A 13,031-nucleotide genomic window follows, 5' to 3' on the forward strand; every position below is an offset into this window, starting at 1 on the left:
CACTGGGGTGGAGAAGAAATTAGTTTGGGAATGCCTCGTCTCTGTGTTGTCCTTGTGTACATGTGCGTCATCTCATGTTGCTGCATGTCTGAGGCTCTTTCTTTGTCCCACGGCAGGGGTGGTGCCAGAGCCCGTGGGCCAGCAGGACCAGGGAGCAGAGGCGCTGAGCCACGCGCTGCACCTGGATGAGGTGGTCCCAGAGCCCGCGAGCGAGTGGCAGGCCCTGGCCAACGTGTTCTGACGGGCGCCGCCCCGAGGACGTCCCGGAGTCAAGTGTGGAGGAGAACAGAGTGCTTGGGATTTCTCTTTTGAAGCCTCAAGTGTTATAAATGTCACCACAATAGTTTTTTTAGCTATAAAATGGTCTAAAGATCACTGACTTTCAGCGACTTCCAGGAAGGAGCTGGGCAAGGTGGAAGCACAGCGTTCTCATGTCTCTGCAAGCCACTAAACTCAGGTCCATGTCAGCAGTCTCACCCTCCCCTGTGGCCAGTTCAGCCAGCTGGACATCCGCCGGATCTTACTGTCATCGTGGTGTGATCAGCAAGACAGGTGTCAGTGTGAGGGAATGCAGAGGGTTCTCTCTTCCTTCATGCTTCCCGTGACAAAAGCGTAGCTCATGAAACCAACATAAGCTAGGTGCATGAAGTTCAGAAGAAACGCTACGACACACAGGGAAGTTGTTTCCATTTTTTTCTGTGTGCGTTTTGAGATGAGTAGAAATGTACTCTTTTTTTTTTTTTTAAAGCCTACCGTATGTTAGTATACTGGGACCGTGAGAGATGGCTGGACCACTTCTCTCCACGACAGAGAGCTTACCCGTCAGTCAGGAGAAGGCAGCACCTGGGGTGTGGACGTGAGGACAGAGTCAGCCTGACCCACGAGTGAGGACTCGGCCGTCCCCACTGGAGGCGGCCGCGCGCCTGAGTCCCTGCCGGGCCCGCTGCCGGGTCAGCAGCAAGCACAGGCCGCACTGCAGACGGCAGACCGCAGCGCCGGCTCCCGCGAGCGGAGATGCTGCTGCCCGTGCACTCCAGCGACCCAGAAGATAGGAGCCTGTCCGAGCCCCGTGGTGTTCTCTTCGTCCATAAGCAGGTGTACTTTTTATTTCAGGGAATCCTTTAGTATCATCAATGGTGCCACGTTGAACATGCCCCAAACCAACCAAATCCCGCCCTCACTGGGGCAGAGCGCGCGTCGGTCCCACGGCATTCCAAAGACAGAAACTTCTTACTCCATGTGACTCTCTCCTTGGAAATTATTTATATGTTCTATATATAAATACGTATGTACATATGCAGATATATGGGCCTCTGTGTGGCTGAATAGTATATTTTGTAAATAAGCACTATCCCTGTTACAGAGAGAGCGACAGCATTTTTACCTCCAACGAGCACTTCAGATCAGTATTGCATTCATTTTGTTAATAAAGAAACGGACATCCTCGTCATTGTGACATAAAGCTGGGGTTGCTTTTTTTGTGTTTGTTTTTCCTAAGAATAATTGCCTTTATTTTTTCTCATTGCCTCACTGGTTTCAGAAGAGAGCAGTTTTATTATAAATATTGTATGGACTTTGTATATTAAGAGAGGAGCTCATTTCAGATTCCTGAAGAAAGACATTTCACTGTTAATTTTTGAAGGGGCATCTTTTGATTTTTTGTTCACACTTTTGGCATATGTATATAAGTAGTCTTGATGGTGATATAAAAACTTTTGTTATGTGAAAATATTTAAGTCTGAAAACTGTTAAATATTACTTTTTTTTTTTTCAAACTGCTTTGTGTATTGTATATTTTTTTAAAGAAAAAAAAAGCCTTATTTGACTTGTGATACTGGACTTCTGTATCCTGAGGTTTTTCTTGAATGTCAGTGTGTGTACCTGGCTGGAGTCCGTATATTCAGAATAACTGTAATTGTGCCAGAGTTTTAAAGGTTCTGCTTTTAATGCACTTTTCTTTTATAATTTTGTATTAAAATATTTTAGAAATGTTGGTTAATTTTGGTGAACAAATATCTCCAAAGTTGAAATTATTGAAGTTTTAAAAATTTTGTTCTTGCTAGGTTATTTATTTTGGTTTTAGCATTAAATGTCATCTCAGGTCAGTCTCTGCAAGGGGTTTGTTTAATTCCTAGTTGTATAGAAAGCATAGTTCAGTGAATTGTATTGGTGCACAGCCTGTTTAAGTAAGGCCTTACCAGGTGAATCTAAAGCCTACTTTTATTTTGGTTAAAGAAAAAAAAAAACCTATCAGTAATCCATTTTGTGAGTCTTCTCAGTTTATTATCAGGCAAACACAAGACATTAATGTATTATTTTTATTTACTTCCTAATTATAAAAGCTGCTTCTTTGCAAAACATTCCTTGAAAAATAAGGTTTTGTAAAGACATAATTTCACTTGAACTTTTGGTGGAGTGGAGTACAAGTTGATCTTTATACTTTACCGGTTGATAAAAAGTCTTCTGACAAGAGATTTCTAGTCTCCTGCATAACCAGGGTTTTGAGGATAGATAATTGTATTTTTAAAAAATATCTATCATAGCATATCTGCTTTGGAATAACAATAAATAAAAAAATGAAGTTAGGAAATGTGATTATTTTTTTTCTTTTAAAATATTTACTGTAAGATAGTTTGGCGCATGCACTCAGATGTGTTTTCACAGAAAAGAACTTCAGTGGTGTTTTCCTGCGCCTCCGTGCAGCACACACGAGCCACCCTTGTGAGGCCCACTTGAGGAGCTTCTGGCTTAAAAATCAGGCTGTGCCTCGAGGCTGGCCTGCCGTCTGTGTTCGCTGCAAGCTCCTGCGTTGCTGCCACTTTGCCACCCCAGTCACTTAGGTGCCTGTAGAAAGGCTGCAGCCGCCTGTAGCTGTGTCCCGTGGCAAAGGAGCTGGGCAGCTCTGGGCAGCTGCAGGACGAGTCCCCTTCCCTCGGACGCTGCCCTGGGGGCTGGTGTAGTCCCTGGGAGCTGGGGTGGGGAAGCTGGAGGGTGTGGAGAGGGGAAGGGTTAGTGCTCAGTGGTGTCCAACCCTTTGTGACCCGATGGACTGTGGCCTCTGTCCCTGCAGGAATACTGCAGGGGGCTGCCGCGCCCTCCTCCAGGGGCTCTTCCCGACCCAGGGGTCGGAGCCGGAGCCGGAGCCGGAGCCGGGTCTCCCGCATGGCAGGCGGACTTTTTCCCGTCAGGGTGTGTGTGGAGCCCCATCCATGCCCACTGCACAGGCAGGCACGTCTGCACAAAGGGCAGCAGGTGAAAACGGGGCAGCTTTCCCAGCGCCTCTCCCCACACGCTCCCCTCGGCCCCTCAAGGACTTGGCAGCTTGGACAGGCCTGTGGTCGGAGAATCCAGCACGGAGGGAGCTTGCGCTGTTGGTCCAGTGGAAAGGAGCTCCTCGAGCTCTTTCCACGAGTCACCGACAGAACGAGACAAAGCCGGCCTAATGCAGTTCCTGTCTTCCCTGGAATTTCCATTTCATCCAGTCTCAGCGTTTAACCAGCGAGTGTCTCTTCACAACAGGGCTTTGTACCCACGCCCGTAACCATTTGTAAGGAAATGTGAGCCTGAGTTTTACAGTCACACCAGTATTCATGGGCAGGAGGGGCACACGCTAGTACAGTGTGAGATTCTAAAAAGGAGGTGGGCTTCTCTTCTTCCTGTGGATTTTTCTCTTTGCAGAGGACATTCAAACTCATAAACATTTTTTAGAAAATCGTCACTCCAATTTATGTGAATAACATGATCTTAAGAAAATGTATAAGACATGGGGCTTCCCCCGTGGCTCAGTGATAAGCCATTTGCCAATGCAGAAGGCGCAGGAGACACAGGTTGCTTCCTTGGCTGGGGAAGATCCCCTGGAGGAGGGCATGGCAGCCTACTCCAGTATTCTTGCCTGGAGAATCCCATGGACAGAGGAGCCTGGTGGCCTGCAGTCCATGGAGTCGCACAGTGGTGATTGGACACACATATATAAGATACATACAGAACTGCCTTCCAGTTATTTTTAGCAATATCTTATACCTGCTTTTCACCTAATTTTTTCAGATTATTTGAAAGTCAGTACTGTGACCTCTCTTCCCTGCTCCTCCCACCCCCACAGTTAATCCAACTGTTGCTAATTTGTTCTTTTTAAAAAATCTGTTGTATACAGTGAGGCAAAGATGAAATTACACAACTGATACTTTTAGACCACTTTTTGCCACCTAATCTCTATTCATGTAGCTGTAGGCATTTTGGAGTTTTTAGAAAGGAATTTCAAAAGTGCCTTGGTACACATTTGGGGCCTCTATGTCTCTACCTAATACTCCTGAAAAGCAGTGTTTTTAAACCATCTCGTTCTTTATAACAGTGGAGGCGAACACCGTGCTGAAGCGAGAGCCGTGCCTAAGCCTCCTGGAGCCTTTCCTGGATGAGGCCCCTAAACCCGCCACATCTGTCCCATATGAGCTTATCCCCTGTGTCAGCCCCCGTTCCTCTCATACCCAATGCCCCTCACTTCCGTGGAGGGGTGCAGCAGATTTTTGTATGGAGGACTAGTAAAATACTTAAAGCATGAAAAAATAAAGAGTAAGTGACAGGAACAATAGGCAGTGATCATAAAATATTCTATTTAATCTTTTTTATGTGCAGTGCTTCACAGCATGAAGGCTTTTGTGTTAAGATTTGTAATCCATTTGGCAAATTTCTAAAATGACAGTGATTCATTCTTGATTCACCACTAATGGACATTTTTAAAGTTAATTGTTTTTAATTTACAGGAGAGTCCTTTTTTTCAATCTTCGAAATTGTCCCATGGTCTATTTCTGCATTGGATAATATTTATTTAATACAATTTTGTGTTAGGAATGCATAGTTACTCCAAAAGTCACTGTGCTGGCTTTAAGAATAATAAAGTTAGTTTTGTATTATCTTAAAACTCCTATATATTTTCTTATTTGGGTTTGGGGTGAGTTATAAGCATTTAAAAGTAGACTTTTTCTCCAGGTAACATTTTCAGCATGGGTTAACAAAATGCAATGCTGAATTTGCAGTGAGTTCAGATCCATGGGGCTCAAACACTCTGAGGACATCTTGATGCCATCCTTGAGGGTATTTTCCACTTTTCCCTTGTTAGTAAGGTATTTTAAGGTGACTTAAATGAAAATCAATCATAATACCAACTTCTCTATTCTTATAGACATGTAGGACATTGGGTTTTCCCAGAAATACCGATGGACTTAGTTGATACTACAGCATCTGGTCCCTTTTAAAGATGCATCTCCAAACTTTCAGAAATTCACAGTTTATAGTCCTTGTCCTGTTAAAGTATTGAACTGAAGATAATTTTTCTTTGTTCACCTTACTCCTAGAACAGAGTAGGCACGTCATGCAATTATACTGACTGAAATAGCTAAGGTGGTTTTTATTTTCTCCTGGGCTTTGCTCAGAGGGAATGATAAAGAATCTGCTGTTCCTTCCTCCTTGTCTGTAGGAGGAATATTGTTCTTTTGGTGTTTAAAGTACGGCAGGTGGAGAGAGGGGGGCTATTCTCTAGAAATTACCAGATTATGGCTCATCTGCTGCCTCTACCATGGATTGCCTCAGCTACTTAAAATGACCCAGCTGAGTTTTTCCAGAATGTTTGGTTTTCTGATGATGTAAGATTGCTGATATTTAAACACAGTTAAGGGCGTGAGTTTACAATCCATTTTGTGCATGGGCCAACCTGGGAAACATGAGAGTTGGACCATAAAGAAGAATGAGCATCTTAGAATTGATACTTTAAAATTGTGGTGCTGGAGGAGACTTGAGAGTTCTGTGGACATCAAGGAGATCAAACCAGTCAATCTTTAAGGAAATCAACCCTGAATATTCATTGGAAGGACTGATGCTGAAGCTCCACTACTTTGGAGCAATGATGCAAAGAGCCGAATCATTGGAAAAGACCCTGATGCTGGGAAACATTGAGGGCAGAAGGAGAAGGGGACGACAGAGGTTGAGATGGTTGGATGGTATCACTGACTCAATGGACATGAGTTTGAGCAAACTCTGGGAGATGATGAAGGACAGGGAAGCCTGGAGTGCTGCAGACCATGGGATCACAAAGATTTGGACACAACTTAGCAGCTAAACCACCACCACCACCAAATGAATAAAAGTATTTTTTACAAATGCCAATGATTAATTTATTTGGTATCATCCATAATGTTATTTCTATCACTGAGGAGATTTTATTGTCATGTAACTTTAAAGGAGCCTCCCAGATGGCTAAGTGGTAAAGAATCTGCCTGAAAAACAAGAGACATGAGTTCAACCCCTGGGCCAGGAAGATGCCCTCAAGAAGGAAATAGCAACACACTCCAGTATTCTTGCCTGGGAAATCCCATGGACAAAGGAGCCTGATGGGCTACAATCCATGGGGTCGCAGAGTCAGACACGACTGAGCGACTAAAACAAGTATCGTGAAAATGTTAAATCCCTTTAGTCTCTAAGCAAAAATGGAGAAATGGCAGTTTCTATGCCCACACTCACAGCCCCACACTCTCCTTTCTGCTGATATACAGATACTTCCCTGATTTTTAAATCCTGACTCAAGCAAGAGAGATGGTTCTATGCCACTATTTTAGCATCAGAACAAAGTAATTGTAGGTTACCCTGGTAACGAGCTCCAGGGGAAGAAATTCTTATAAATTAACACAAAACAGCTCTTCTTCGAGTGCTCTCAGCCATCTCCTCCATCATCCTGGAGAAGGATGGACAGCAGTTGGCTGTCTTCCCCAAGATACTCCTCACCACGCACTTTTTCTAGGCTCGCTTTGAATTATCTTTCTCAAGTTTAGTAATCTGAACTCTTGATGCTTTTTGTGCAAATTCCTTGAAGTGGTTTCAAACTTCTAGTGAAGTTGCAAGAGTAGGACAAAGAAGTCCTCCTAGACTCTCCTCTAGAGACTGCTTTCCAGCGTTGCCCGAAGTGTGAAGCCTAAGACCTCCATGCAGCAGACTCAGTGCAGGCACCCAGCCCTCCTGCCCAGCCTCTTCTTCACCCTGGAGCAACACCCCCTTCTCCTCAGCTCTGCAATTTAATTAAACTCTTGCCAACTAGGAGGTCTAGGAAACATTTGTCATTGCAGGAGAAACACATCCCTGCTGTGGGCTGCCTGGTGCCCCAGATCCATTTGCTGGAGTGTTAACTCCTGATGTGACGGGACTTCCAGGAGCTAAGTACAGCTTAAATGCAGTCATGAGGGTGAGCCTGGGCTCTTACAAAGAAGGAAAGACAAGGAAGGAGAGACGGTGTGTCGTGTGCCCTGGTCAGCAGGCAGTGTGTGCAGGCCAAGGAGGGGGGCCTCCCCGGAAACTCCCTGCCGGCGCCTTGGTGGTGAACATCCAGCCCCCAGAGCCTGAGAACATAAAACTTGTATTGTTTCAGCCCCCCAGTCCTGGTGTCGTGTTATGACAGCCCCAACTTAACACAGCACCAAGAGGTCATGGAAGGCTTGGTGCTCTCGTTTTCAGAGGCTCCCCCCTCCACCCATTTCAGTGTTTTTCTCAGGCCCTTTTCTGTCATCACAAACCCCAAACCCAGTTCATAGCCCACACCTGGTTTATAAAGCCAGCCCGCTAGATGGAGCTGACATCCTCGCTGCTAACATCTGACCCGCTCCTGATCTCTGACCTGGCCTGCTCTCTCAGAACTTGGTGCTGGGGCCCCTCGACCGTCCTGTCCTCTGCCCGGGGGCGAGCAGACAGGAGCCCACAGATGGTTCTCGGTCTGGACCCCGCGGTGCAGAGGCAACTGGGCAGATCGACACGGTATCTGAGAAAACATGATCACCCTAGTGTTCTGTTCTGGTGGGAAAAGGCTTCCTTCATCAGATAGACCCTCCCAGCACCTCTGGACTCAGTGGGACGGTCTACAGGTGAGCACAGAGAGACGGAGGAGCATGTGGCTGGGGGTCTAGCATACCAACCACTCAGAGCTCCACCTGGAAACGAACTTTCCTGCAGCTTTGGGGTGATGCAGACCTCTCGGGCTTCCCAGTGGCTACAGGTAAAAAAGCTGCCTGCCAATGCAGCAGACCTAAGAGACGCGGGTTCAATCCCTGGGTTGGGAAGATCCCCTGAAGAAGGAAATGACAACGCACTCCAGTGTTCTTGCCTGGAGAATCCCATGGACAGGAGCCTGGTGGGTACAGTCCATAGTGTCGCAAAGAGTTGGGCACAACTGACGTGACTTAGCACACACACTCACATTCTGCAGACCAGAATAAAAGTCACGGAATACAAGCCATGCAGATATCATTAAAAGTGTATTACTTTATTTCAATATTCAAGAACAGTGCATACTTTCCTTGAGACCCGTGGTCACAGCTCTCATTGTTGGGTGTGGCCACGAATGGAGGTCACTCAGTCACAACCAGCTCAAAGACGCAGTGTGTGTGTCGAGCAATTTGGAGATTTTGTTTCTGAATTTTTTTTTTTTCTTACCCTCTCATCATTGAGGCTATGTATTAATAGACATTATATTAAACCCACCTGAAATATTCAGAATTAGAAGGGGATTAAAGGGCCGCGTTTGGGCATTATATTGACTATTTCTCATTTTCATCCTAAGGGGGGTTGTGACGCCAGTGTGGGGACTTCGTGGGGGGCTGGTGGGAGAGACGCTGAAATCAAAAGGTGGGAATCAGTAGGTTATGGGGGGAGCACGGGAGATGTTAGCTCGGGTTAGAAAAGAGTGGGATGGAGGACCCCTCCCGGTCCTCACTGGGGCCGGCGCCCAGTCCAGCAGTGATTCGGGAAAAGCGCGTGTGCGGGTCAGTGGGTTTCCGGGAGGAAGCGTTTGGGGTGGTTCTCTCTCCCCAGGGGTTAGTGTTCGCTGTGCGCACCGCCGTGCCCAGCACGCCACCTGTCATCTTTGTGCTCGCGATGGCTGCGGCCACCGCGAGGCTCCCGGAACGTCCTGCCACCGCTCTGAGCTGCGCCACCTCCGCCCTCCAGCCGGGCTCCGTAGGAAGTAGGTCGTCGGGGGCCGCTGCGGTCCCCGCGCGCCTGCGCCGTCGCCGGACCCCCGAGGCCCGGCCGAGTCCGCCCCGCGTCCCTTCTCCGCACGCGCCGATCCGGCTCCTCCGGGGTGTGAGCCGCGGCCACCACATGGGACACTCCCAGCTGCCCGCCCGCCTGCCACGTACCAAAGCTCCGCCGCGAAGCCGCTCCACTGAGATCGGTTAGGAAAGGAAGCGCTTTAGGAGGTGAGAGGAGGCAGGAAAGAAACCAAAGGAAGCTCAGAGCCACAGGTCGGTCTCCACACCCTGGGTGGGGGTCCGGCGGCCACGTCCCCCAGCAGGGTCCCCAGGGCCGCGCCCGAGGCCGTCCCAGGGCAGAAAGCGGGCGTGGAGGGTCGCCCGTCCTGGATGCTCGGGGACCTCGCTGATCTCCAAGGGTGAGCTGACAGCTGCACCATCTTCGCTATTGAGCCGCTGGCCAGGAGCCCGCAGGACGCACGTGTGGCCAGGGTTGGGGGGGACGCCGGCTGCACTAGGGAATTTAGACAATGGTTAGCGTTGAGGCGGTTGTATTAAGAAGCTGGGGACGGGGTTCCGGGAGGGGAGCTGGGCTTCAGCGTCTAGCCATCGGGGACCCGGAACGGCTGTCTCGTCCTCCCTGTGAGAGAGAGAGACGGAGAGTTAGAAGGGCTGGGGCCCTGTGGTCAGTGGTCACCAGATGCAGGGCCTCTCTCCTCGGGGTCTGTCCTAGGAATGAAGCTGCATGGGGCTGGTCTCTGACTCCGCTCCTCACAGCATCCTTTATCTCACTGCACATCCAAGTACAAACAGGACAGGGCGTGTGGGCACTGCGTTTCTGGGGGTGAAAAGTTCAACTGATACATTATTATGTCTCAAACGAGGGCTTGTTTTCTCCTAACATCCTCCCCTCAAGAGATGGGAGGCCCAATGCCCCTCGCTGTCCCAGTTCAGCAGGAAGTAGCCAGAAAGACCTCAATGCCCCTATTCCCAAAGAACTGGGCCTCCCATCTCTTGAGGGGGGAACGTTAGGTAGTTAGAATAGGAAACAGGAGTCCAGAATGGCGGTGGCTAAAAGACAAGGAAGGGAAAAGCCTGCGAAAATAGAACAAAGGAAAGTCTGAGGACCGGAGTGAGGACCTCAGGTAGAACAAACAGCACTCCTGGCTACCCAGTTTACATAGGGCAGGCCCAGGGAGAGGAAAAAGCATATAAAAAGGGGAGCCAAAGGGCCGGGGGTCTCTCTCCAGTGCACACATGCACTCTCTCCTCTTCGCGACTTTTGTGTCAGCATGCCCTCACATCTCGAGGATGTATTTTCCTTTACTTTCTAAATGAAACGGAGCTGTAACATGGCACTGTAACACTAGCTATGATGCGCCGAGGGCTTTAATGTCCGTCACTTCAAATTTTTGTCATGAGGAGACAGAACCTAGGAAATTACACAGTCCCCTGACATCTAGACTAGAGATTCCCAGGGGCCGCAGGAAGTGGTCCATGAATGATGCCCGGGACGGGCTCATCTGCATGAGGCTGAGATGCCGAAAGTGCAGCCCCACTTGGTCCACCAGGGAGTGGCCCCCGCCCCACCTGCGAGCCCTCTCCTGCGTCACCAAGGAAACCAGCCTCCCAGATGAGCCGTCCACAAACTGTGACCTCAGGGTCTTAAAAAACCAAGAGTTGACATGTTTTTTGGACAAATACAATATGCAGAAGAGCTGGCAGTGGTGGAGGTGGAGGAGTGGGTGGGGATGACGGAGATGAGGGAGCTTGTCCAGGCGTCCGTTCGAGAAGGCAGCTGTCATCCCAGCTCAGAGGAGGGTTTTGGTTTTCTTTTTTTTTTTGCATTTGAATTCTTATTCAAATTTTAGTCTCTTTTTGGATTTCCCTTTTCTCGTAGGTTATGAATGAAAACTTGATCTCTCAAAGATCCCCTTGAAACTATGAGCCCCTGGAGAAAAGATGATTGTGAAATATGCTATTGATCCAATGACAGATAGGCCTCGTCCATGTCTTATATCCCCCACGTGACCCAGAGATTAGGCAATGGAAGCACGAGGCCCTGGGTCTTATAGCTAACTTGGTCAACAGAGAGATGATGGCTCTGAGTTCTTGCAATTTTGCTTTCTCCCCAAAACATTCCTCCATTGCTGATTCACTATAGGCATTTTGTTTTCACATGTGGGGAAGTCTGTGGAACTCTAGCCTCTGGAGGTGTCGGGCATCGTTCAGAGATGCTCCCCCTGCAGGAAAGGGGCTTTGTCCCTCAGCCTCGGGGCGGAGCCCTTCAGTGCGGACCTGGGTCTGGTCCCTGGGTGAGTCTGGCTGGGCTTTGGGTACTTGATCCTCAGAGCCAGTCCTGGAGTAGCCCTGAGCCAGGCAGCACTGGCCCCTCCTTGTCCTGAATTTCAGCGAGATTAACCTTTCCAGGGCCTCCTGGAAAGTGTGATTTAGTCATGCACAGGAGCAGACCGCCGCCCCATCTGACCAAGCACGTCTGCGCTGATACGGGCTCAGTGCCCCTCCTACCCTGCTTGCCGAGCAGCTTACGTGAGACACCACTGAACACCCCAAGGGCAACTTTGAATGAAAGATGGCAGGTTTATGGCTTTTCTTTTTGATTACTGTGCCTACAATTCATTATCTGCTGTGAGCTAAATCTCTGACGTCTGTTTCCTCTTGTGAACAAATCCAGCCTGGAGGGGTGGGGATGTTCTTAGCATCCCTGTTTGCTAGTTGAAGGAGCTGAAGCTCCTCAAAGAGGTTGAGTCATTTCCCCAAAGTCAGCCAGCAGAGGGGAGCTCGCATTAGAAACTCTGATGAGGACAGGCATCTTCCCAACTGCAGACATCTGGGTTTCCCTTGGTTGCTATGGTCTGGAAGTCTTGGGGGACTCAGAAATGGTCTGGACACTGCAGGTGACCTGATGGAAACACTACAGCTCCGGGTTTAGACCCAGAGCCCTGCCAGGATATGCGTCATCACTTTCTCACTTCAGAATCAAGACACGTATATCGTAAGGCTCTCTGTTTCTTGGACATTTGAGGTAGTATTTATCTCCTTATCAGATTTGCCTCACGGTCAACATTTTGAAGACTGAGTCCTGCCCACATTGAATCTGACACCAGCCAACTTAGCAATGGGTCACCCACCACTCACTTCATGTATTTAAATGTCTTCCTGAACAGACTGAGTCTCCTCAAAGCTGAGTCCTGCTTCTCAGCACCCTTCAGAGTCCAGCACCTTTCAGAGCCTAGGTCGTTGTGTCTGTGTATCCTGACCACTGGGTGCGCCACACACACGGGACTGGACATGGAATTAAAGGTTAGGTGACTAACCTACGAGCGTCTGTGTTCCTGACCAAACCACTTCACCGTAAACTGTAAAATCTCTACATTTCAATGAGCTTAGCAGGAAGCACACTTCCGCAGGTGATTGGGGTTGAGGAGCCATCACGCTTTGCTGGTGGGGACTGAGCCCTTGGACAGGGCGCGTGGGGCTGTCCGTCTCTGGTGACAGCCTCGCCACGGACCGCAGGACCTACTCGGGTGAAATCTCTCTGTGACCTGCCGTAACCAAGCGGGTGAGCCTCGGGAGACACTCCCGGTCTCATCCGAGACCACGGACACCTGGGAAAGGAGTCTGTGGAAACGCAGGTCTCCCCCGGGGGGCCGCTGGCTTGGGGGCACGGGTGGAAGAAGCTGTACGTGGGGTGAGAGCAGGGCTGCGATGCTGGCACCGTGACGCCCGAGGGTGCAGGACGGTCCCACGGCCCTGAGGGCGCCATGAGCACCACGTCCTCAAGAGGCTGCTCCTGCCCTAACAGGTGGACTCTGCCCTTCCTTGCTGGTGTCTGTCTTCCTCACGACATTTCTTCCGGCTGGAAGGGGAGTTGACCAGATCCTTGTAAGAGTCAGGACTGAAATTGTAGCTGGACGTCAGCAGGGAAGTCATGGCCTCATTTGGGTCAAGAGTCAGTGAAGGTGGCAGCTGCGCTGACGCTCTAATGAGAAAACCAGTGGGACTGGG

The 13,031-nt window shown here is 49.2% G+C and overlaps 2 protein-coding genes across 11 annotated transcripts in view; one reads left to right on the plus strand and one right to left on the minus strand.

Moving 5' to 3' along the window:
- Nucleotides 1-2,590, plus strand: part of ZNF236 (zinc finger protein 236) — a 68,364-nt gene extending 65,774 nt beyond the window's left edge. For all 7 annotated transcript variants that reach the window (XM_070452990.1, XM_070452992.1, XM_070452991.1 and 4 more), the window contains one exon: nucleotides 117-2,590. In XM_070452990.1, the coding sequence (XP_070309091.1) occupies nucleotides 117-241 (125 nt within the window). In that variant the 3' untranslated portion in view covers nucleotides 242-2,590. The remainder of the gene's footprint in view (nucleotides 1-116) is intronic.
- Nucleotides 2,591-8,275: 5,685 nt separating this feature from the next.
- Nucleotides 8,276-13,031, minus strand: part of MBP (myelin basic protein) — a 101,548-nt gene continuing 96,792 nt past the window's right edge. For all 4 annotated transcript variants that reach the window (XM_070452999.1, XM_070452998.1, XM_070453001.1 and 1 more), the window contains one exon: nucleotides 8,276-9,642. In XM_070452999.1, coding sequence (XP_070309100.1) covers nucleotides 9,598-9,642 — 45 coding nt within the window. In that variant the 3' untranslated portion in view covers nucleotides 8,276-9,597. The remainder of the gene's footprint in view (nucleotides 9,643-13,031) is intronic.

Source organism: Odocoileus virginianus, chromosome 22 (assembly GCF_023699985.2).
Source record: "Odocoileus virginianus isolate 20LAN1187 ecotype Illinois chromosome 22, Ovbor_1.2, whole genome shotgun sequence".
In the NCBI taxonomy this organism is placed as follows: Eukaryota; Metazoa; Chordata; class Mammalia; order Artiodactyla; family Cervidae; genus Odocoileus; species Odocoileus virginianus.